Consider the following 25,997-nt stretch of genomic DNA (forward strand, 5'->3'; position numbering starts at 1 on the left):
GGAAAATTATTACCATGAACTCATGGAGTTTTGGGTAGTGACTTAGGTTTCCTGCCATGTCCCGCAGTGAGCCAGGATTTCCACAGCTGCCTCTGGACACCACTCTCCCCAGGGACTGGAAGACGCTAACATCAGGTTTGTTCCTGGGCATTTTCTGTGTGCTTGGAAGAGGGGGAGCAGACCAAGTGGCAGGAGTTCTAGAAGAGAGACTGGAGACTGTGTGGGCATCAGAGGTGTTGACTGTGAGTTTTCAAGGGGAGAGATGTGGCCAAAGAGGGCTGTATAGAGACAGGTCAAAGGACCCTGAAGGGACTGGCAAAGACAGGCTTTGTTTCAAAGACCCTACAGAGAAGCTCTTGCCTAACGAAGGTAAGTCTTAGAAACCACTCAATGGAATATTTATGGGCATCCTTAAGAGGGGAAAGTTCCAGTCCTTGGGGAAGTACACTGTAACTTGACCGTTGCTTCCTGAGCACTGGCAGAAGAAACCAGTGACATGGCTGTCACTCCTAAAAGGCAAAGAAGTTAACTTTTCTCAAACAACTGGACTGGGGTTGTTTCTTTGAAAAATAAGCTTTCAGGGAACTAGTTAACAATCCTCTCCAGTACAGAGCCTTCTGGGATTGTGACTGGGTCAGACCGAATCTGTAGATCAGTCTGGAGGAAACTGCCCAAGAACGGTGATGGAGTTGGTGTGGTATCGCTATAAAGATAGACACATAGATCACTGGAACAAAACAGAAAGAGTCTTGAAATAGAATCAAAGGAGAAATGCCTTTCTGCTTTCTCCTACCTCCAAACAGGAAGCAAAAGTCCCCAAACTTTACTCTTAACCACCAGGCTATTCTGCATTTTATAGAATCCTTTCATTTGTTCAAGATCTCTATAAGGTAGTCATGTCCTCACTTTCTGGGTAGCTGAGAACTGGAGCTTGTCTAAACTAGATGGAGCAGGATATCATCTGTGGGTGTTCCTCAAGAAACAATGGGAGGAATATTCCTAAATCCCCAGACAGCTTCCCCCAGGAAAGGACTCCTGTTAAACTCTATGCCATAACAACGGACAGGGAATGAGCTACTGAAGTCTGTCTTTGACTGTAAACTTCTTGAGAGCAGAGATTAGCATCCCAAAAGTTAATTCATAAATATTTATTTCTTGGCCACAACAAAATCAGCTGATCCCCAGGGCTACTCCTGTCCAAATGGTGATTCAGGGACCAAAGCTGTCTTTATCTCACAGCTATGGCTTCCAGGGAGCACGGCCTTCTCACTGTCGCAGCCAAAAGAAGAGAATGATGAAGGTCATGCATCATCTTCAATTCCTGGCCCGGGGTTTAACACCTGTCACTTCACCCCGAGCCCACAGGCCAGAACGAGTGGCAGAGCCCTGCCTGTCCCTTATCACCTGGGGGCTGCCTATGATGAGCAGTCAAGGTCTCTGCCTTCCTGGCCAACTGTGTGTACCCAGGAAATTGTGTTGGGTAAACTAACGAGTAAACCTGACACAGGGTCCAAATTACGCAGTCACGGAACTGAGGCTCCCAAGCCTCAGATGAGAATGCCCGTGTCGTCGGCAAAGGGAGTAACGCCCACGAAGCACCATCTGCTGGGGACTCTTTGACACGAGGCGCTGTTCTAGGAACTTCATGTAGGCTGGAGTACTTAGTCCTCCCAAGGGCCCTGTGGGGTAGGCCTTAATATTCTTCTTTCACGAATATTTATTCACACAACCATGGGGAGCAGGTAGCAGAGCTGAGGTTTGAGCCAGGTGGGCCTTAGGAAAGTCTTTCTTCTTCTCCTTCTTCTCTCCCTCCCCCTTCCCCTCTTTTACCTCCCCCCACTTCTTTTTCTCCTCCTTCTCTTCTTCTTCTTAAGATTCTGTTTATTTGACCGAGAAAGAGACAAGAGACCGAATATAATAAGGGGGAGTGTGAGAGGGAGGAGCAGGCTTCCCGAAGAGCAGGGAGCCCGATGCGGGGCTCAATCTCAGGACCCTGGGATCATGACCTGAGCCGAAGACAGACACTTAACCGACTGAGCCACCCAGGTGCCCAGAGAGTCTGTCTTCTTGATTCCATGGACTCCCTCAGCTATTAATACCTTAGGGAACATCATGAGCAGCTGTAGGCAATGGCCTTCAGAAAGACAATCTGGAGTCATTGCCATAAAGAGAGGTGCTAGGAGGTTAGTCTGTGAGGTCTGTTCCAAACATGCCATCTGTTTGAGCAAATGCAAAGGCAGGAGGAGTGATCTCCCTCAGGGACACCTTTCCCAATAGCCTAGATTATGTGGGAACTGGCCAAGCTCACTTTATGCATTTCTCCCAACCCTGCAAGATAGAGACCCAAAGGTCTCCTAAGGCACCACTAATGTTCTATTCCAGCTCAACTATACTCACAGCAAGTCAGAAGGATTCCTGGTCAGGCTTTGCTATTCTCATCCTGTGTGCATACACATAATTCCCCTGGCTTCTCTGGGTTTTAACTTTTTCCTCTCTAAGATGGGATTGTGGCACATCTACTTTCTGATCCCTGTCTCCCCGGAGGCATCCAATGGCATAATGTATTTAAGAGTGCTTTTAGATTGCTAGGATTGCTTCATCACTTAACTGGTTATTGTTTATGACCAGCCAAATAAGGAAATTTTCTTACTTTCTCATGGAGTTGCATATTGTTGAGGGAAGTTGGCGAGCAAAGCTACATATGCCCATGGCATTGAAATGCCAACTCTCTCATTCTAGAAACCACACTTGGCTGTATACATTTGCTTTTTATTCCATGGTACTTAAGAACCAGGCCATGGAAGTCAGAACATATCACCGCATGTGTGATGGGGGGCAAAGTACAAATTAACGAATCTCTCTAAACTGCAGGGTTCTCACCTGTGAAATGGGGATAATGACATTTGTGTTTGGGAATTGTTAGAAGGGTTGAAGCAGGGATGCACATAAACGATCTACAGGGTTCATGGCACATCATAAAACTCTTGATAAATGATTGCAATTTCATTGTCATTTTATTATCAAGGGACCATCATGCTGTCTCCCAGGGTCTTTGTGTAATCAAATTATTCCACTGCTCAATAGAACTGGGAAATCCCCAACCTTTCAAAACACCATGTGAGCACTTGGATCAAGGTCTCCCACTATGTCCTCAACAGCCTCCAACGCCCCTGGAGAAAGCATGCAATTTACAACATGGCTGTGCTCCAGGACTCTACTTGGAAGTTATTTGTTTGGAACTCAACACATATTTTCCCATAGAAAGAATGCCATTAAAGTCGTGGTGGGGTTCCCAGGTCACTGGAAATACCCACTGGGTGGGCAAAGTAGCAGAAAATTGGCATATTTGCAATGCAAAAGAGTAGAGAGCAATGCAGTTGCATTCCTAGTCACAGGCCGAAACTGAAAACTCAGAAAACTATGTAATGCATAGCTTTTTTTATTTTTCATGAATGAGGACAATGAGGAAAAATGGGCTTAATTAGAGGAAGAGAGAATTCAGAGGCCCTTTAAGTAAAGAATCATAACTTTTTTTTTTTTAACATTTGTGTTCTTAACCCAAGAGACTACATAGAACTAATCTCATTCACCAGAACGGAGCTATTTTTGGTTTGCAAATGGAAAAGAGAAAAGAAATGGGAAAGATCCTGGAAAGGGAAGCAGAGGGAAGAACGACTTCCCGTGCGAGGGTGTGGGGGAGGAAGAAAATCAGCCAATGGTTTGGATAAACTGAGGAAGGAGGAAGAAGCACAGACATGTAGTGAGATGGAATCCCTGGGTCTGGGAGCTGGGAACACACGTTGGATGAGAGCCCACACCCGCTTGTAGACGGGAAGCTGTGCTGTGACCCGTCAAGCAGTTCCCCACTGAAGCATAAGGTGGCACCATAGGACCAGAGCAGCTTGCAGAGAGAGAGGCCTCAAGGTTGGGGCGCAAGAGGGAAGGAAAGCTGTGAGTACCCAGCTCCTTGATGTTACTGCCACAAAGTAAATGGTGAACTAGTAACACAGCCTCACTTAAATGAGGTCTTTGCATTTACCGGCCAGAGAAGCACAGAATGAGTGCTTCCCACCACCAAGGAAGGACCTCAGCCCAATCTTCAAACCTGGTAAAGATTAAAAGGAAGTATATAAAAACCTATAGTTTTCAAATGAGAGACTGAGGCCTAGGGAGGGGAAGTAACTTGCCTATCCTATCCTCTTGTACCTACTAATGGTCAATAACCTCCCCAAAGCAGGCTGCCTCCCAGCCTGATGCCATCACTAGTACACTGACCAGTTCACTGGTCCCATTTGGGCTCTACCTCCAACCTCAGCCTTTTCTGGTTGACACCTGTTAACCAAGTTGGGTCAGAAGGAGTAGAGGAGGAACTGGAATGATGAAATCCAGCATAGATAAAACTCTGGAAGAGTTAGATTTTCTTTTTTTTTAAGATTTTGTTTGTAATTAAGCTTTACACCCAACATGGGGCTCACACTCACAACCATAAGATTAAGAGTTGCCCACTCCACCGACTGAGCCACCCAGGTGCCCCCAACAGCCTTATGAGAAGCTAGTCCTCAAATAAGGTGCAGTAAATCCAGGGACCATGGCCAGGCTATCCAGGGGAAGTTGCAAGAGTCACCTGTTATGTCAGCAAGAACACTGAATGTAGAGATGGAAGACCTAGGTTCGTTTTAAATTCTGCTACGGTGTCAGGTGGCACACATCTCTCCCTCTCTTTGAAGTCCCTTGCATCTCTTATTGTCTTCTAATCCTCACTGGGCAGGATCTGCAGTCTTGAGGAGGTGGGATAGTGGGCATTTCATGACCTAATTAGGTCACAATGGCTCCAGGCCAGGCAAATCCCTGCTAAAAATGTGCTTCCTCTCAGAACCTCAAAAACGCCTTCAACTTGTGATAAACAAAGTTTCTGGGGTAAAACAAAGACACGAGTCATTTCCCATCATTCCCGCAGAAGAGGTTCTGAAAAACCAGAACATTCTAAGTCTCATGGTAGAATATGACGACAGGTCAAGAGAAGTTTAATTCCCGAAAAGGAAAACCAGCTAATGGGAGTAACGGAGGGGTGGTGGGCTGAAGAGGAGAGATGATTATTACATGAAATAGAATAAAGATTTTTTAAAAATGGCTGTCGTGGCCCAGGAAGGTTCCTGAATCTTCCATTCATACTGTGTAAGGGCTCAGGAGAAAAACCAGAACTGACCCTGGGCTGAGAGAAACCTAAGCCCATTCTCGTAGCATTTAACGAGGCTGGTGTCTTTCAGACCCACCCTGGGCCCCTTGTTCCCTTGCTCCCACACAGACGAAATCCTTGGTTCCTTAGGCCACCCGAATGTTACGGACACTCTGATATCTGACCAGATGTTTCTAGAAATCCAGCTCCTTTACCCTGACCTTTCCTCCCCATTTGGAGGACTCTGTAGGAGCTCATGAGCCTCAGTCATAGCCATTGCCAATTCATGTCTTCTCTGGTCCGGACACTGACTGTGGCCCCAGCCCTGGGCTCCCCCTCCCTCTGCCACCACACATTCTACTACCAGGGCCTCCTCCTGCAGTCATGTCTCCCCTTCCAATGCTACCGTTGCTATGGTGATGGCCGTAGGCTTTGCAGCCACTCTCCTTGAGGCTGTACCCCACATACAGTGATTAAAGCACTTTCTGCCAACCTTGAACAGTGTAATCTCTCAGACAAGGTCCCCAAAGTATAGCCTTGATGTTATCTCTCCCACTCCATTGAGAAATTTGGCATAAGTTCCCAGGGGACCAGGCCAGAGGGTCTTCAAGGACACCACCTTTCATCATCAAGCACTTGCACCTGGAGCTGGGTCCTCCAAAGCAGCCTTTGCTCCCCGCTTGTATCTCAGCGACCTGCCCTGTGATTTCCACCCTGACATTTTTTATAGAACACCTAGGGGTTTCTCACACAAGTGGAAGCTCTGATAAACCAGATTCCCAAAGTGACACCAACATGAATTACGAGTCATTTAAAGTCTTCTAAGACAGATAACTTGTTTATCTAGCCTAATTGCATTGGAACAAATGGCAATCTCGAAGAGAAGATCTGCCGTGAAATGCCCACTGGTCATAGTCTAGGCCGTTCTTTCTCTCTCAGTCAGAGAAGACTACTTGACTTCAGTCATGAGCTGTGTGTACCCTGAATGTCCTCTGCTCTTACGTTTGAACTTTCTCATCTCCCGTACGCTAGTCATGCCTCACCGTTTTTAACCAAGAGACAAAATGCCTGAAGAAAATAAATGGCCGACAACAAGCTCAAGTTCTTACAAAAGACTTTTATCCTCTCTATCCTTTTCTCCACTTTCTCTTCCTCTTGGGTGGTTGAGATAGAGGAGAAAAGAAGAAAAAAATACTGCCGCGGAGATCAATAAAAATGGGAATACAAGAAAGCCACTTGATAACGTGGATCCTCCCTTGAATTCCTGGTGGTTTTAAGTCTGGTATGGATCACACTGAGACACATAAAAACATATACTCTTAAGTCTCCCTTCCACTTGTGGGGAAGGCTCTGAACAATGAAGTTGCCCTTCTGTTCAACTAGAGGCCTCATATTGGACCTCTGTTAAAAATTCACTGGGCTCAGTACTTTAAAAAGATATAAAAAGACAAAAATGCATAATTATATTTTCGCCCTTTGAAATTCTATTTCACCCTTGAAATTCTTTTAAATTCAATGAAACAAGTGATTAATGTCAACCAACTATTCTGCTCTACACCATGAAATCAAAAAAAAGAAAATGTCTGTCTTTAGAGGCTACCAGAAGACGTGACTCTGAGCCTTCCACTGTCACACTTTACTGCCTGATCTTTCACAAGTTATTCAATATCCTAGGCCACAGTCTCTCCAAATGCAAAATGAAGACACTAATGACTTCTCTGTCTACTTCGCAGGGAAGTAGAAAGGAAACAGTAGACAGAAAAAGAAATGGTAAATAGAAACATGGTAATAAAATGTTTGGTGTATACAAAGATTCTGGGCTATTTATTTCCAAGCAGTTTCCAGGAGATGGAGATTTGTTGAGATATTGGGAAAGTAGAAACCTGGTGGAGAATTCTCAACCAACAACACGGAAATGACAGATAGGGGAATGTTACATTCAAATAATGAATATTCGTGAACAGCTGTCACATACCATCCTAATGCCTGGGGATAGCAAGCATGCTGGGGAGCTTTTGGGGGGTTCAGTTGGTTAAGCATCTGCCTTCAGTTCAGGTCATGATCCCAGGGTCCCAGGATCGAGTCCCTCATGGGGCTCCCTGCTAAGAAGGGAGCCTGCTTCTCCCTCTCTCTCTGCCTGCTGCTCTGCCTACTTGTGCTCTCTGTCAAATAAATAAATAAAATCTTTTATAAAACCCCACAAAAACAAAATAAAGCGTGTTGAGGGTCCCAATTCAGAGATTCCCTAGGGAGACACATAGGACATAGCATGTCATTGAGGGTATGACTAATTACAGAGAAAGAATGAGAAGCAAAATTGGCACAGGAAAAAGGCTCATGGGGCAAAATCTAGAGGGAAACAGGTATAAGCTTCCAAGCGTCCTCTCCCAGTGGAATTACACAGGATGCACTTCATCCCTCCAACCATGTGTTGTGACAACATGTGTGAAGCACAGACCACCATGGAGGGTCATTTTAGAGACTCATTGCCCAAAGCCTTTTATTGGGGGCTGGTCATATTGACCCTCTCTGCCACACCCATGCCTGAATTCTAGACCCTCAGAGGGAAAGCAGGCATTCAGCATAAACCACGTTGTTTGTACAATTTAGACCAGTGGGCCATGCCATTTTTATCAGGGAGTAGTGGGAACTTTCTTGAAGTCCAAGTTCCCAGACTCCAACTGAGGTTCAACTTTGCAAGCAGGTCTCTCAAGGGGTAGCATTGGTATGTTAACTCTTAGGCACACAGAGGTTTAAATCAGTGATCGCGATGCTGATGGGTAACTACAATGAGAAACACATTCCACCAAAGTCCCTGAGACTTGAAGGGTCTGGCAGGAATGAGATAAATTAGACATGGTTGCTCTACCTTGTCAAACTCAACTCAGCACCTCAGTAACTCCCTGCCTACTCACTGACAAAGTGCATTGCCTATATAAAGCTCTGTGGCTGTGCTCCAGATTCTTCCGTGCACATCCCAAGGGCTCTGCCATAACTTCTTTCTGCTCAGTTCCTTGGGAAGGTGTTTGGGGTCACTTCTCTGTTGGACTTGACTAGATTCCAGCATGGCCCTGGATTTCCTCCATCAGTTCTGGCCCATCCTTATCCCCACCAAGATCCCCGACACTCCATATTTCATCTGGCCTCCCTGGCCTCTGTGTTCATTAGAGGAGGCAGCCCATTCACGTTTGAAGCCCTAGATCCTGGAGCTTATTCCTGTCCCTCAGTCAATGACTTAAAAATCATTCCATTTCTGCTCACAGCCTCTGGCTAATTTTCACTCCACTGCCTGCTGCCAGGGAGATGCCCAACACTCTGGACTATAGATTCTCACCCTTTCCTGCTCGAATCCTCTCTTGCAGGAGCTCCACATGCTGTCCTTGGCTGCAACAAGTGCCTTCGGCATCTCTGTAGCTAGGGTCCCCACTCCCCTTGCCCCCACTAGACAGATCTATCCCCAAACCATGCTCTCTTTTGTCTTTAGGTGGGGCAAGGGGCATACCAAAAGTACCAAGCTCCAGATCTACTTTGGTTTGGGGGTGGGGAATGAATGGAAGTCACACATATGCTGTTTTCTTGGTCTCAAAGTGAATATGTTCAATGTCCTTGCCAAGGAGCCAAAGTCCATAAGTTTCTCTCTGATACCAACCAGAGTCCCAGGCAACCCATTCTAGAGATTCCCAGGAACTCCCAGGTAATCATATCAGCTCAGTCCCAATTTTCCCAGCCTGATGATCTCCTCCTGCAAAAGGTGAAGAGGTAGGAAGCAGCCCTTGGGAATGTTCAGGAAACACTTGTAGTGCCTCAAATGACAAGGAAAAGCCACCCAGAAATGAAGCTGGTAAGACCATTAGGAGCTGGTCCAGGAAAGCTGTGAATGCCATGAAAGGGGCATGTGATCAGACTCACATTTCAGAAAGATCCAGGAAGCTCGAGGGAGACAAGCTAGAGAGTGAAGATGGAGGCTCAGAGACAGAGAGAAGACATTTTTGTAATAATCTTATAAGAGGTGGCAGGGCCTCAACTCGATCTGAGGCCATGAATTGTAGAGATGAGGGGATAAACATGAGGGATATTTAGAAGACCAGCTAATCAGCATTTGGGTATGGGGGCAGGAGAACGGAAGCACGGGGATCAGCATCTTTGGCTCTGCCTCCAGGGATAAGGAATGCAGGGGTGGTTAATGTTGAATCCAAACAGCTTCAGGACAGAGCCCCCACATTTACTCTCTCCTCTACATCTGACGTAACCTCAGTGTCTTGTTTGGTTTTCGTTTTTCCTTTGAAGGTCCAGAAATGCCCTTGGTGTGTTTGACAGATTTTCAGGCTTATGCCCAGGAGCATCTATCTAAGTCAACTTGGGATTTTATTGAAGGAGGATCTGATGAATGCTTCACCCGGGATGATAACATCGCAGCATTTAAAAGGTCTGGTCTTCTGTATCCTTTCTATTGTTAAGCTAAGGTGCACTGGGTGAGGGGTCCTTGGAAGGTAGCAAGTATATTTACTATTTGTTCTTTGGTGCCTCCAAAGAACATAGAGTACTCAAGATAAATTCATGGGTTTTGTTGTTATTGTTTTGGGTTTGGCGGGGTTTGGGGGCGGGTGGAGGCATGTGGCCAGGAAGAGGATGAATGGAGAAAGAGTTTATCTTTGTGCCTCTGCAGAACTAGCATGAGTCAACCTCCCTCTGCATCCCAGCAGCTCTGGGCCCTAACAAGACAGGACAGGAGTCCAGGGTCACCTGGAAGGGGAGGAGAAGTCGGCAGAGTAGGCCTACATCTCCTGAGTTCCTAAACTTCTGGCTTGAAGGGGATAATGTCTGTTGGGAGAGGGGACACAAGAAATGTGGAGACCCAAAGACTCTTAAGGAGGAAAGGAGGCTGATTTCAAAGGAGAGCTGGGCTGGAAGAGCAGCGGGTACAGCCCAGGGTGGAAGAGAGCCCACAGGCCATGGCAGGCCCACTGCCTGGGTCCGCATGGTCCACAAGCTAAGAATTTTTGTTTTCTCTTTTTAAATGATTGAAAAATACCAAAAAAGGAATGATAAACTGTCATAGGTGAAGATTATATGAAATGTGAACTTCAGTGTTTATAAATAATGTTTTATTAGAACCAGCCATGGTCAGGCATTTACATACTGTCTGGGGCTGCTTTTGCATCGCAGCAGCAGATCTGAGTCAATGTGACAGACTGCACGGTCCACAGAGTCTAAAATATTTACTTTCTGGCCCTTCACAGAAAAAGCTTGCTGCCCCTTGTAATAAGAGAGGTGAGGAGAAAACAGAAAAATGGGATACAAGGTGAACACCAAGTCCGGCATTTTCATACTTGTTCAGAATTATACTAGGCCCCTTACTTGCTTTGGCTCATTTGCCTTCATAAGACAACTAGGAAATTTGGATTATTTCTCCCATTTCACAGATGAAGTCTGCATCTTCTCCAGGTTTGTACAAACAATATATCTAGCAAAACCTTTCCACATTTGTGTGTAGGAATAATAATATTTTGTGAAAAACAAGCATTTTTGGATCCTGAGACTAAGTCTCTATTGGACTTAAAAGTGTGTTTTATATATTTACTATTTGTGACTTCTCCTATCCTTTCTAAAGCAGTACTTAAGTCCAATAGTCAAACGAATTAGCCTCTAGCAAACACCAAAATAACAAAACTAAACAAAACAAGCCCCCACCGTGATTATTCTCTGGGATTTGTCCTCCATCAGTGGAGACTTGTTTCTAACCCGTGAGGGAAGAGCCTAGAACTCCTTCCTGCTTATTCTCTTTTCTGATCCTCATTATGGCAATCAGTCAAAGCCTCCAAGCACTGAGTCTGCTCAGGAAGGCAAGACTCAAAGACACAGACCTGTGTCAGAGCCGGACGCCGCGTGGACCACACGTGCACTGGGGGTTTAGAGCAAGAGGGGTTAATGAGGGCCAGGGTATCGGGAAAGGCTTTCTGAAGGAAAGTCGGTCTATGTAGCCTAATCAGCCAACTGACCCACCACGGTTTCTCGCGACCCAGTCTGGTGTAGACCTACACACCCGAATCTGGAGGCCCCAGTCCCAGGCAGCTGCATGCTGGAGAATAAGGCCCCTAATGGAAGATCTTTGTTTCCGAGCACAGAATCCGCCTTCGGCCGCGGTACCTGAGAGACGTGCGAGAGGTGGACACCCGGACCACAGTCCAAGGGGAGGAGGTCACGGCCCCCATTTGCATCGCGCCCACGGGTTTCCACGGCCTCGTCTGGCCGGATGGAGAAATGAGCACAGCCAGAGGTATGACCCAGCTGCCCCTCGAGGCTCCCCCCGAGGGGTCCTGAAGGGTGCTGGCGTCCTTCAGAACAATGGCGGGATGTCTCCCAGAAGGAGCTTAGGGACCGCAATCTGGTCAGGCTTGAGGAGGGATATGCGCATAACATTTCATCTGAGATTGAGAAAACATCCATGTCCATCATAACTAATGGTCAGACAGGGCGGCTTCAGAGGAGTAGATGTGGAAATCAAGCAGGCCATCCTGCCAAGAAGGGATGCAGGTCAGTTACTGTCTGTGGGGAAAGGTGTTCTCAGGGTGGCTTCAAGGATAGGGCTTTGACCTGACCCCTCATGGGCCAGGGCTGGGGCTGAATGGTAAGTCTCTGAATCTAGGATGAGGAGAGGATCGTGACATGAAGTCCTAACAAAGCCCCTGGCAGGTGCTCCTGCCCATATGTCACATTTCCCGCCTCCTTGACTGACTGTCACTTTTTTTTTTTTTTTAAAGATTTTATTACTCATTTGAGAGGGAGAGCACAAGCAAGGTGACGAGACGGAGGCAGAGGGAGAAACAGACTCCCTGCTGAGCTGGGAGCCTGATTGTGGGGCTCGGTCCCAGGACCCTGGGATCATGACCTGAGCTGAGGACAGATGCCTAACCAACTAAGCCACCCAGGCGCCCTGACTGTCATCTTACATGACAAAAAGTTTCTTATTGCGTATGTCTCCTTCCAAGTAGCCCGTTATTCTCTTCCCTTATCCCTCTGCTCCAAAAAATAATGAGAAGAGAAGGAAGAGGAGAGGGTCTGAAAATAGTCCTGTGACTCCCTTTATAGCCTTTTTTTTTTTTAAGATTTTATTTATTTGACAGAGAGACACAGTGAGAGAGGGAACACAAGCAAGGGGATGGGAGAGGAGGAAGCAGGCTTCCTACCAAGCAGGGAGCCCAATGTGGGGCTCGATCCCAGGACCCCAGGACCATGACCTGAGCTGAAGGCAGACTCTTAAAGACTGAGCCAGCCAGGCGCCCCCTCCCTTTATAATCTTCACTCTAGGTCACATCTAGGAAATATTTTATTTGCAGGTTCCCTAGGACTTCCCTGGGATCTTTTTCTTTGACTCTGTGATACAGGAAGCAATGAATCCAAGGATTCTGGAGTTCCAAGTGGCTGGTTAGGAGCCAAGTCTGGCTAGGCTAAAATACGAATATCCTGTAGAACTATGACTGCTTTACTAAATCTTCGTGGTGGGACATATCATGTTTTTGTAGTGGGTCCAAAGAATGGGGTATCTCCTATTGATGTTGGAAGTTGAAAATATTAAATCTGATTAGGCCAGGTTCTCGGCTCATGGCTTGCGGAACGGTAGTGACATTGACCTAGTGGAGAATCTTGCTGAAAACAACGATCACAGTAGGCAGTGAGTGTCAACATCACTGTTGCCATCATCCTCGGCAACCTTGTAGTCACTAAGCCTGTGTACAGCACATCACTTAGGAATTTTAAAAACCCTTCCAGGGGCGGCTGGGTGGCTTAGTCAGTTGAGCATCAACTCAATCTTTGCTCTGGTCTTTATCTCAGGATCGTGAGCTCCCCGCCAGCCCCTACTTAAAAAAAATAATAATAATAAATAAAATACATAAAAATGCTTCCAAATCTAGTACCTTGTTTAATCTCTCAGCAACCTTATAAGACAGGTATTGTCATTTCGCTCCATTTCACAGAAGAAGAAAATGAGAGACTCAAGGAACACAGCTAAGTAGAATGAGCACTCTTCTAACTCAGATACCATGCTTTCTCCAGTGCAGAGTTCAGTCCTCTCCACTGGCATTACAGTTCCTCACCCTTTGTCCTCTTGAGTTCGTTCCCTTCTGCATCATTCACAAGTTCACGAGCAGCCCATTCTCCCATCTGAAAGCGGCAGCATGTCCAAGAGCATCCTGGGGACTAAAGGACCCCTCCAGCCGGGGATCTTGACAGAGTCTGGAAGACAGGCTATATAGCAGGGGACCTCCCAGGCTGACCGAATGCTCCCCTATGCCCTCTCTCCCAGTGGAAAACGGAATGAGGTCAAGCTTTGTTTTCCCTTCCAGTACAAACAGGTCAGAGGTGGCACAGACTCCGAGGGCATCTCAGCCCAGCCCAGAGCCCCGCCCCCCCCTCCAACCTGAGCTGTGCCTTTTGCTTTGCAGCTGCCCAAGCGGCCGGGATCTGCTACATCATCAGCACCTATGCCAGCTGCTCCCTTGAAGATATTGTGGCTACTGCCCCCAGGGGCCTCAAGTGGTTCCAACTCTATGCAACATCAGACCGGCAGCTCAACAAACAGCTGGTCCAGAGGGCTGAAGCCCTGGGTTTCAAAGCTCTGGTCATCACTGTGGATACACCCAAAATGGGCAACAGGAGATGTGACTTTCGAAACCAACTAGACTTACAGAGGAACTTACTGCTGAAAGACCTTCGCTCGCCAAAGGAGGTAGGAGAGCAGATCCGATGGGCAGGCATGACAGGACATACATCCTCTCCTTCCTCCCTTCCCTCTCGCCACAAAAAGTCACTGAGTGCCTCCTCTTGCCAGACACTGCAGGGGCCATGGTTCAAAAAGCAGAACTGGCCCCTGCTCCCCAGAGCTATCAGGTGAACAGGAGATGACACAGAATGTCCTCACTCCTGGAGCTAGTGCTGCTCTGCCAGAGCTGGGTGCTGAGAAATAGGAAAGCTATGGGAAGGAATGTTCCATGGCACAGGAGAGGAAATCATCAAGTTCTTCCAACATTGTCTACGCTGTGGGACACTTAGAAAATGATAATTCTGGATGGCACATTTAAGTAAACTGATCTCCTGAAGAGGATGCTCACAGATCAGGTGACTGGTCCACAGAGCGTAACCAGTCCAGGCCCCTCCCCCTGCTGCCTTGAGAACTGAGGGCAGTACCTCTCTACACCTAGAACTCCTTCCTGGAGCTGCACCACCCTTGTTTGGAATCTCTGAAATAGGTGAAATAGGTGACTGAAATAGGTGAAAAAGGCTACTGCCCCCTTAAAATCCTGCAGTCAGATGGGGTGGAGTGCCCCAGAGAGAGAAAGCCATGATAACACTGGGGCCCTCGGTTAGGCTAGAGATAATGATATCAGCCTTTTCAGCCAGTGGGTGGCTGTGACAGTCCAGCGACTGCACAGTTCTACTCATTAACCACAAATTAGCCTTGAAGTTTTGGAATCCTTATCTCAGATCCCAGAAGCACATTGGGATTTACGGGTATTTGATTCACATGGTGAGCCAAGGTTAGATATAAGGTAGTATCTGATTCAGGACCATCAAGTATTTCTTAGTTCTTCTAAGCTTGGGCATATCTCAAGCGTAACATGTCATACCAGCCTATAAATGCTTTTGTTTATCCCCTTCGCTTATTGAAATCCGAGTTCTTTGAGAATAGGGGCTGAGTCACTGGGTTTTACACACAACTAATGAACCATTGAACACTACATCAAAAACTTATCATGTACTCTATGTTGGATAACTGAACTTAATAAAAAATAAATAAAGGAGGGACTGTGTCTTATTTGTCTTTGTGTCCCCAGATCCTGGCAGAGCAGGGACACAATTGATGATTCATGAATGAGCAGTTGAGATAGTTCATTCTTTTTGCACAAATTCTGTTAGGAAAAGGAGCTGGAAGTGTCAGTGGTTTTGTTACTCCTCTTTTAAGGCTTATAAAAGGTGGCTATCTGAATGGGTCTCGTTTAGGAATGGATCAAACAATCCTAAAGGAGCTCAGGTCTAAGGTTCTTCTTTCTTCCCCACAGAGACATACAACGCCTTATTTCCAGATGTCCCCCATTGACTCATCCTTCTGCTGGAATGATATCACCTGGCTTCAGAGCCAAACTCGATTGCGCATCATCCTTAAAGGGATTTTGACGAAAGAGGATGCAGAGTTAGCTGTGAAACACAATGTCCATGGCATCATTGTTTCCAACCATGGCGGGAGGCAGCTTGATGACGTTCCTGCTTCTGTGAGTAGGGGAACTTCAGAGGGGTGTGTGTGTGTGTGTGTGTGTGTGTGTGTGTATGCACGCACGTGCATGTGCACGTGCTTACAGCATGGTACTCTGTGCGCTTCGGCCTACACTCCCCTCTCCCTGATCACATATGCTGGTAATCTCAAGAACTTTTAATTATTAACAGCCTAGTGTGTATCAGCTCATTTTTACAAACTTCACATATATCATCTCTAAATCTCACAGCCGACCTGCAAGACACATATCATCCTCACTCTTCTACAGATGGGGATCTTAGAGCTTAGAGATGTTACATAACTTGTCCAAGTTCACACAGTTGGGAGAGACATTCCAAAGACACTGAGGTCTCCTGCCTTCTGGGGAAAGCATTCAGCTTAAAGATTGCCTGTGTGCATGGAGTGTGACAACATGTTTTCTCATATGACACAACCTGGGAAGGAGCAGTACCTCACTTAAACAAATAAATAACAATCTTTCAAAGTAAAACAAACCGAAAAATGCCGTATGAATCCTTCTCTAAAAATCTATGACAGTCTGTGATTTTCCCATCTTTTTTTTTTAAGATTTTATTTATTTATTTGACAGACAGAGATCACAAGCAGGCAGAGAGGCAGGCAGAGAGAGAGAGGGAGAAGCAGGCTCCCTACTGAGCAGAGAGCCCGATGCAGGGCTCGATCCCAGGACCCTGAGATCATGACCTGAGCCAAAGGCAGAGGCTTAACCCACTGAGCCACCCAGGCACCCCATCCCTCTATCTTTTGAATTTGTGTCCATTACAAATGAAGAGGAGGCAGGCAAGGAAAGAATCTTTAAGTGGGAACTAATTGTTGATTTATTTTCCTATAGTCTACGGCCATACCACCCTGAATGCGTCCGATCTCGTCTGATCTTGGAAGCTAAGCAGGGTCGGGCCTGGTTAGTACTTGGATGGGAGATTTATTTTCCTGGAGATATATAGCTTATATTTTCCAAGAGATTCTTCTATCGCTACTTGATTCATTCTAAGAAAATGAAGTGTGGGGTGGGGACATCTGGGTGATGCAGTGGGTTGGGCTTCTGATTCTTGTTTTCAGGTTGAGTCGTGGTCTCAGGGTCGTGGGATTGAGCCCCACGGCAGGCTCTGCTCTCCCCATGGAGTCTGCTTGGGATTCTCGCTCCCTGTCCCTGTGCCCCTCCCTCTCATGGTCTCTCTCTCTCTCTCTCTCTCTCTCTCTCTCCCTCTCTCTCATTCTCTCTAAAAATAAAAATAAATAAATCTTTTTTAAAAAAAAATAAAGAGGAGTGCCTGGCTGGCTCAGTGAGTTAAAGCCTCTGCCTTTGGCTCAGGTCATGATCTCAAGGTCTTGGGATTGAGCCCCGAGTCAGGCTGTCTGCTCAGTGGGGAGTCTGCTTCCCCCTCTCTCTCTGCCTGCCTCTCTGCCTACTTGTGATGTCTGTCTGTCCAATAAATAAATAAAATATTTTAAAAAAACCCTAATTTGATGATTATCATTAATGACAATATTTTGGGAATTGTTTTTTGATCAACTACTCAATGCAAAGATGACATGTTAGGTTTGAAAAGCTACATACTGTTTTGTAACTCTTCTCTTTGTCAATATATTAAGAACATAATTTCATTTCTATGTATACACTTCTCTCATTTTTTTTTTTAAAGACTTGCCCCTTCCCCCCCACCCACCAGGCACAGAGTAACAAGCCCAGTTGGAGGATAAGGAGCACTTTACTGTAGCTCTCCATAAGAGCTGATTGAAGGGAACAGTCAGGCATCCTACTTCCCATGCCAAATTTTGACCTGTGACCCCAGGAGAAAGTAGATATGCAGAGCACATGCTAGTTCTCTCACCTGACTCCTGCAAGGATGCCCACAGGCCACCTCCACACACCCAGAAATTGGCAGAACAGGATGCAAAAAAGTATAGCAGGTCCTAAGCAGTCCTATGGGTAGGAAGAGAAAGCAAAAAAGAGACCACCACCAGAAAGTAGCAAAAGGAGTAGAATGCTGACTCTCGAAATAACTCTATGAAACATTAGCAATCGGCGCTCTCTCTCTCTCTCACGAATCAGTTTAGCTAGTCTTGTTCCCTTGGGGGGAGGACTGAGTAATACATGGAGAAAGAGGCTGAGTAATTGCTCCCCACTGCATTTCCTCAATAGAGAATGACTGTTGGCAAAGGCAGGACTCAGAGAGAGAATTTCTCCTTCCCCATCATGCTGATCAACATGTCATTCTCCCAAGCCATCTGACTTAACAACAAACCCACCCAACGTCCTCTGGGGACAGTGCCAAGACTGGTGTGAAGCTAGAGAGGTACCTCTGGCTCAGAATTTGAGAAGGTGCCAGACAAACTTAGTAAGGTAAATAATAGTTAAATGCACTTTTAAAAAATTTAAATCAATGCAAAAAATTCCATGGTGAACAAAATATCAACATTTTAAAGAAAGATAGGATCTGTCCCTACACTCAAAGAACCTGCCTCACTGTCAACCTGGCCCCAGATCCAATAAAAACTTACTTATAAAAACAAGCACCCACAGCTCACAGATCAAAGTTTGACAGTATTAAAATGTTAGTTATCTGAGTGTTTTGGCATTCCTTAAATTTTGTGCCGGAGGCCAATGCCTCACTCCTCTCACCACAGACCCCTCCCTGTGAGGGGTATAACTCTTTGAAATTCCCATCTCTAGAAGTTTCCATATACTTCCTGTATTTCTTCCTGGGACCTGGGAAATGGGTCATCTGGCTATTGTTTCCAGAAGGCTCTAATGAATGTCCTATCGTGACCTATAGAAAGTAACTCTAACGCAATACTGGACCCTAGGTTAAAATTCACTCCCTGGTCTGTTTCTCAAATTCCATCAGTCCCATCATCCAATCTAGCTTACTATAAGAATTTACACAGATATGTTTATTTCTTTTTCTCAACATCATCGAAATATTCCAAATAATACCATGGTGGGGCTATAAAAATACCCTTATCTGGACATGCATTCTTACCAGTTCTCACATGTAAGTCTAAAATGTATTCAGGTCTCCTCCACTTGTAAATTAGAGTACAAAGTTCTTTCCTCCCTGATTTCATATTCTGTTCAGTCACCCAAAGGATCTCATTGAGTTAGAATTCCCATTGATTTCTTCTGCAGCAGAAGCACCCCAGGGCCCAGTTTCACCTCCTCTCCATTTGTCTGTCCAAGAGACGTAGAACAGGAGCAGTTCCAGAACTCTGTCCTCAAGGACCCTGCTCCCAGCCTCTGCTGTCACCCCTCCTCTTAGACTTGGAGGTGCTCAGGCTTAGGCTCAGTCTGGGGCACTGTGGGTTGGCAAGGCCTCGTAGCTGCAGAGCCTGGAACTGGGGAGGCAAGGTGAGAGAAAGTCTGGGGAGAAACCAGGCCAAGTGGTTAGCTGCTTTCGTTTCGCCTTTCAGAGTCTTCAACCCTGCCTCAACAGCACTGATGCTTGCATTACCAACCCACGTCTTAGATAACCCATACAGGAGCCAGGAACAAGTTGTTCAAATGTGGTGTGTAAGGAGCAACGTGCAACCCAGTTACACAAAACACGCTGTGGTCCAGACACATTTGCTTTGCCAAAAAGACTCAGGGCCTTAGCAATGGAGAATATTCCTAGCTGTGCCACCCTGGAAACAGAGAAGGCAGGAGAAAATAAAAGGTCAAAATGTACTTTGAAAAGAACATTAAAGTGAATGCCATAAATGGAAAATATCCCTTTTAGGATGAAGAGGAACCAAGAGTTTCTTTCAAGCTGTAGACAGTCAAACAAGTGAGTTAGAGAGAAGCTGCACTCTGTCAAGGAAGAAAATGGCATGAGGGAGAGATTGCAGAAAGTCCCTGGACTCCCAGGGCACCTGTGGGGGCTGTTTAAGCATCTGCCTTCCACTCAGGTCATGCTCCCAGTGTCCTGGAATAGAGCCCCCACATCATATGGGGCTCCCTGCTCAGCGGGGAGCCTGCTTCTCCGTCTCCTCTACCCCTCTTCCTGCTCATGTGCATACTTTCTCTCAAATAAATTAATTAATTAGTTTTAAAAATTAAAAAGAAGTCCTTGGGGCTCGGGAATGTAGCTGCATTGCTCTGGTAGGACAGGGGAATCATGTGTCAAGCATGGGAGGGGAAAAAAACTCATAGACAGCACCAACACCCAGACTTCCTATTCCTAACTCACACTGAGGGGGCACCTCTGCCCCATGATCCCTGAAAGTGAAAATGGAAGTCCCTCAAGCCATGCATGTCTCTTTCTCAGATTGATGCCTTGACAGAAGTGGTGGCCGCTGTGAAAGGGAAAATGGAAGTGTACCTGGATGGTGGGATCCGAACTGGCAACGACGTGCTCAAGGCTCTGGCCCTTGGGGCTAAGTGTGTGTTTCTAGGGAGACCAATCCTGTGGGGTCTTGCCTATAAGGTGAGAGATAAACCAGCAGAAAGATACTGGGCTTCTCATATGCCCCCACGCTTTACTGTGGTTTGCCATCCAAGCTGAGCTGATTCCAAGTGCCACAGATCCCTGAGGGACAGCCCCCCCCCTTGCCCACATCTCCTGCTTCCTTGGCAGCACGCTGCACATTCTCAGGCCCCCTCACTCCCACCTTTTCCTCTTTGCCTCCCTGTCTTCCCAGCATAGTTCCAATTTCACAGACACCCTTGTCCTCCCCGCTGCAGCGGACAGCACACCTAGAACCAATGCTCAGCACCTGCGCAGAATGTTCTTCATGCTTCTTTTTGTCTCTCCCCAACCCCCATCTCGGAAGCAGGGTGAACATGGAGTTGAGGAAGTTTTGAACCTTATAAAAAATGAATTCCACACTTCCATGAGTCTCACAGGTAAGTTTTCACAATTCTTTTCCTGCCTTGGAGCTGCAGGCATGAGGGCTACAGAAGAGGAGTGGCCGCCCCTCCTTCTAGCTACCCTTCCCCGGCCCAGTGGCTGCCCAGAAGAGAGAGGAGGGAAGAGAGGCCCCAGACGGAGATGGAACACAAACTCCAAATGTGATTCCTTTGCCATGAAAGCAAATGAAATTTCAGATAATGGGAAAGAGGGTCCCCTTATGCTCCAGCCTGCTCAGATCACACAAGCAAGTTTGTTGGGTGTGGTTCTGTGGGTCATCTTTTCATATTCATGGGCTGTGAGGAGTTGAGGAATTATGGCAAGGAGGGGGCGTGGAGGAAGTGGGGAGACAGACACAACAGGAGGAGAGAAGTGGGGAGCAGGAGAAGTGCCGTCCTGTGTAACCACGGCCAGAGAAATGTGAACATCTGGAAGTTACATGCTGGTGGACTTCAGTCAAAAAAGAAGTTATTATAAAGCAGTGCTCCTAAAAATGTGTACGTTTTTAGCAAAGCCTGGGATCCTGATGACCTAGAAAATAGTAGTTCTCAACTAAGATCGTCGATGATTGCCTTCTTTAGGAAGATTTGGTTTAGAGTTCCAAGTTCATTTTTTTTCAGTTGGCACAAAGATTGAAGGATGGATACTTCTGGTACTTAGTGCTCAGAGGCTAACTGTCCTAACATGCCTGGAGCAGCCTCATAGAAAAGAGCTGCTCTACCCAAATGCCGGTGGCCAATGGCTCTATCTCTGCTTGTCTTTGTCTGCTGTAGATCTAACTGACCACAACATGAAAGGACAGACACGATGAACCCCACTGAGATGTCCGTTCCCTCCCCAGTTCTAAAATTTGGTAATAACAAACACCTTCTCCAGAAGTAAGGAAATAATGAATCAAGAGCTCCAATGTGGAATCAAGATTCTCATTATGCCATTAACTTATTTCCATAAATGTTACAGAGCATTGGTTATGTGCTGAGCCCAAGACAAGATGTTCAGGTTCTTCTCAAGTCTGGCTTTGGTCTGATATTTAGACAAGAGTCTTATACTCAATGTCTAAATTATCTTTGTAGTGTCCACTGGGGCTGCAGATTCAAACTTTTGAGCTTGAGTAATACAAATTAGAAACCTTAGATCAGCATTAGTGCCAGCACCAGCGTCCTTCCCACTGAGCAGATTAATTAAAGAAAAAAAAGTGGGAGCTGGATAGATCAAGGCGTGGAGGACAAGGACCATCAGCTTTGGATAAGAGCCATACTCTTCAGAGCCAATGAAGATAAGTTAGTAAATGACCTGGTATCCCCCAGGCTCTCCCATAATGGAGAGGAGGGCATGAACATGAACAGATATCATACTGGTGTGCTTTGCCCCTGGGAGGGAGAGGGGTGAAGGATGGGTAGACCCATGTGCTTCTGCAGATTCCAGGAGGTTGAGATGACTTCTCCTGCTGCCCCAAATATTTTCTCCCATCTTTGAGAAATGATGTCTGATCCTCTTTTAACAGAAGCCTGTTGGGGGAATTCACAATAACAAAGCTTTTTTTATTTTACCAAAAGTTAACACTTAACAATTCTTGGGGTAGAAATATTGGTTGGAAAATCTCCTTCTGAAGTAGAGTGGAGAGTGTCCTTTTTTAAAAGGGGCAGAGAAAAAAAACAGAATTGTGAGCCCATTTAGGGCTGACAGTTTATACTCCCCTTCTTCTAACTGTTGTACAATGAGAATGTGTTTTTTTAAATGCAAAGAGAGAAAAATGAGTAATCACAACCAAACACGGGTCTTTCTCACAGCAATGAGAAAGAATAGGAAACTCAGGCAGCAGGGCATTGGTTGGCGTCCTCTGCATAAGAGTCTCTCCCCCAGGCTAGTCCTTGGGAAGAAGGGATTTCTGGCGGTTGGAAGGGGGGCCTGGGCTTTTGGTGGAACTCACTAAAATGCAAAATCAGAGCATGAAAGCCCCAAGATTCTGTCACCCCTTATCCCTTCCACACACAATGCACGTAAGATGCCTGACACAAAATCAGCACCCAGGAGGAATCCATTAATATCATTTCTCTCTCCGAATTTCCCTGAAGATGTATGACATTTTCCCCTTATGACCCTGTAACATCACAGCCCTAGGAGGAACCTCTATTTGTACTATTGCTGAAAGCAAAATCAGCTTAAAAAGTCAGGGTTTTTCTGTGAAACCAATTGCTGAAATTATACTTCTAGGAAGGCTAAAATCATCAACTGTCTTGAAAAATGTCCACATACAAACCAGGCCAACAGAGGCTGCAGGTACCTCACTAATGCCCTAGCCTTCATAAGGGGAGGAGGCTGAATTAAAAAGTATATGAACCTTCTTGAGGTTTATTGTTTGGAATTACCCACTTCACTTGAAAGTAGCCAAAACATGTTAGTGTAAGTATCCTCCTAATTTATAGTAATGAAAAAATAATAAATACGCATTCTCTCTCAAAATTCCACTGAGCCTCTGCCGAGGGCAGGGCAGTGCCCTTGGGACTGCAGAAGCCAATCTGATGAAAGGCAAGTAAGTAGCAAATAAGTATAGAAACATTACCAAGGTTTATGTGTCCAAAGGTCTCAAAAGGGAGACATTTTGAGTCAACTAGTGAGACCTTTTTACATCGTTTAAATATTATTTTTATTACAATATAGAACCCAAGATCAAGTTTTGGTCTTCTCTGTGCTCCTTGAATGGATCTGCCTCCTGTGAAGACCTCCTATTCTCTGCCCTGGGGAAAACCAAAGTTTTTAAGACCACTGTCCCTTCTGAGGAAAGCCACCTCTGGCACCAAATTCTTGCTTCTGCTGAATGAGTTCAGTCTGTGGGTTACTTACACAACCCATGCCTGCCATTTCTGTCCCTTGCGACGGACCCAGGTGTGGTTTTTAGAGGGGGAAAGAACCCTCTCATTAGTTATATTTTGGCGAGTAATACATTTTGCTAAAGTTGTGTTTTGGGATGTGCAGGTGCACACATCGTACATGTGGAATAAACTTTGAATTAATCATTGCACATTGCAGCACTCAAGTCTTTCTAACTTATCATCACCAGGGATTTCCCATCTACGCAAGGTCACAACTCTCCAGTCTGTACCAATGGACTACCCCCTTCCTCCTTCCTCTTTGTGCTTCTTATCCGACGTCACTCTCTTTAATCCCTGCATCTAATCTCAGCTACAGTTCTAATTTTGCATTTTAATTAAGATCCTGCACTAAAAAAATGTTACCTTTTGCAGCACTTTCCCTTAGAAGACAACCACTGTATGAAATATTCATCCCATCTCTTATTCCCGACTCATATTTTTCCCTGACACATAGTTCCTAGATCCCTGAGCTTTATCAGCATTCAGATAAAGGCCAAGTATATCTATGGCACATATGAATAGATTTTTCAAATGCTAAAATAATGTTTCTATATTTTTACTATGCCATTTTGGCATGGCTGTGTTGATAGAGGACTCGGGCACAGACTCATAAAGTAATTCTCATCTGGTATCCATAATGTTTTTTCAGAGTGAGCACTTCAAGTCAGGCTTGTTCCCATTGGATCATCCCCTTATCCATGAATGAGTGGGTTACTGGTGTTTTAAAGAAATAAACTCATTAACTCTTCTTTTAGGTTGCCGGTCAGTTGCCGAAATCAATCAGGATCTGGTCCAGTTCTCCAGGTTGTAAAGAAAAAGGGCTAATGACCAGACCGCTGAGATTGCCCACAGGGAGAGACAAGCCCAAAGTGTGGTGTGTGATGTCCTCTTGCCTTGGCCCCATCCTGTCCAGAGGCTCATCCCCTGCATCTTCGATCATTCTACCCCTTGTGTTTCAGGCCCTCCAAACCCCTCCTCTTCCTCAAATGTGACATGCTCTTCTTTGCCTCACTAATTGTTAGATGCTCTTGCTTAAAACTGTGCTCTAAAGAAAAAATGTTAAAAACATGGATCAACAATGACTAAAATATGGATTAATTTTTTTGCCTATCCTATGTATCTCTCTGAACCAATTAATGGAATTTACACCCTGCACAGAAGGCTATATATAAAAAATATTCTCCCAGCAAAATAATACTCCAATCTGTAGATAACAGGGAAATAATACAGTTGAAACATGGGCTTTGGAGTCATATATATCCTCTATACCTCTATGAAATAACTATGAGGATTTGTACTCTCAACAGAAGAGCTATTCATATAAAATATTCCTCAACAAAAATTGTACTCGAGAGCTGTCTATCAAACAGGACAAGATAGACCAACCAGATGAAAGATGGAAAGTAAATCGAATGTAGCTAGAACACTTAAAACAGTAGTAGATGCCTCACAGAATCGTGGTCTTTGAAAAGAGGCTGATTTAGATGGGGCTTGGTGCTGATGGCCAGGTCATCTCTACAACCCTGAAACCACCAGCTGGGAGCTTAACTATGTCATTCCAGATTGGTTTGGGGTAAGAGTGAGACAAATCACAATAGCATATGGCATTAAGGCAATCCTGTCTACAGATAAGGATGTTAGCTTACTTGTCCTAGAGAATCTAGTACAAGTTCTCCCTGAACATATCTCTTGGTAATAACTGTACACACACGTGTGCTATTTTTTTAAGTTGCTTTTCCTGCAGACTCAGAGAACTAGATGCAAGATTCCAAGGGAAACATGAAAAAATATCATAAAGATAGTACCAAAGGGCTGTTCTCCTTGCCTCAGAAGTGTGGACAGGGGAATTTCTACCGTCACCTGAAGAGATACATATTAAATCTCAGAAGGTACTTTTTGACCTCTAGAAATGTCCTGCATTAGAATGGATGGGTAAAGAAGGCAAAGAAAGCTTCTCCACTAGAACATTTTCAACAATTGAACAGAATATTGGGTACCTAAGAGATAGACACTGTGTTCCGATAAAGACAATCAGCTTTAGAGTCATCCAAGGGTCAGGATGCTTGGACTCAGACTATGGCTCCACTGTCCTCAAGCTGTTTGGCAAGACTCAAAACATCTTTGTCTTTATCTATCAAATAATACTAATATTCCTGGATTCTCACTGTGGAAATAAATGATTTGGGGACTTCTGATTCCCAATCCAGAGTATAGGAGCTTGGAGGTCACCAGTCCATCCCAGCAAAATAAAAAGCTAAACAAACTGAAAAATCAACAATTCCTCTCGATACCTCAGAAGAGTGAGGTCAGAAGGGAAAACCACTGTCCCCAAAATTGGAGAAACAGGAATACACAGAAGCAGAAATCTTGAAAACCAGCACCAGGGTCAGAACACCTAAACTGTAATTGATGAGACGCTGGAGGTTCTCTGTGGGCGAGTCTGAAAGTTAAAATGGAGGCCCACTCATAGGAGGTCCCTACCCTCATACTTTTGTTCTACCTCTAGAAACTCTACCAGAATCTCATGGTGAATAGCAGAGAATAATTCCCTAGAGTTTCCAGCAGGAGGAGGAAAAAGTAATCATTTTGAAATACACCCCAGAACATTCTGTTTTCAACAAGGCTAACACAAAGAGAAACCTCTTTACCAGATGCCAACCTGCTATGGTTTTACCAGAGCCTAACTGACCCAGGAGGTGCAAGATACCCAACTCTAGGCCCCTGTAGTCACCCTGTCCCAGAAACATTGGTAAATGTCACAGTCGAAGGGCACAGGCTTACCAAAGACTGTGACTTAATCATACAACTACACAACACTCTTCCATACACAC

At 45.5% G+C, this 25,997-nt stretch overlaps 1 protein-coding gene across 2 annotated transcripts; it reads left to right on the plus strand.

Annotated features, from left to right (window-relative positions):
* The first annotated feature begins 27 nt into the window (after positions 1–27).
* Positions 28–24,281, plus strand: HAO2 (hydroxyacid oxidase 2). 2 transcript variants are annotated; one of them, XM_059375887.1, is made up of 8 exons: positions 28–135; positions 9,464–9,602; positions 11,302–11,453; positions 13,621–13,904; positions 15,235–15,444; positions 19,712–19,870; positions 20,220–20,289; positions 23,922–24,281. In XM_059375887.1, the coding sequence occupies exons 1-8, from the start codon at positions 57–59 to the stop codon at positions 23,975–23,977; spliced, it is 1,149 nt and encodes a 382-aa protein (XP_059231870.1). In that variant the 5' UTR covers positions 28–56; the 3' UTR covers positions 23,978–24,281. The 2 variants fall into 2 exon arrangements, with proteins under 2 accessions (XP_059231870.1, XP_059231872.1); XM_059375889.1 differs by lacking the exon at positions 28–135 and adding an exon at positions 175–369.
* The last annotated feature ends 1,716 nt before the right edge of the window (positions 24,282–25,997 follow it).

The sequence above is a fragment of the Mustela nigripes genome, chromosome 14, assembly GCF_022355385.1.
Source record: "Mustela nigripes isolate SB6536 chromosome 14, MUSNIG.SB6536, whole genome shotgun sequence".
NCBI lineage: Eukaryota > Metazoa > Chordata > Mammalia > Carnivora > Mustelidae > Mustela > Mustela nigripes.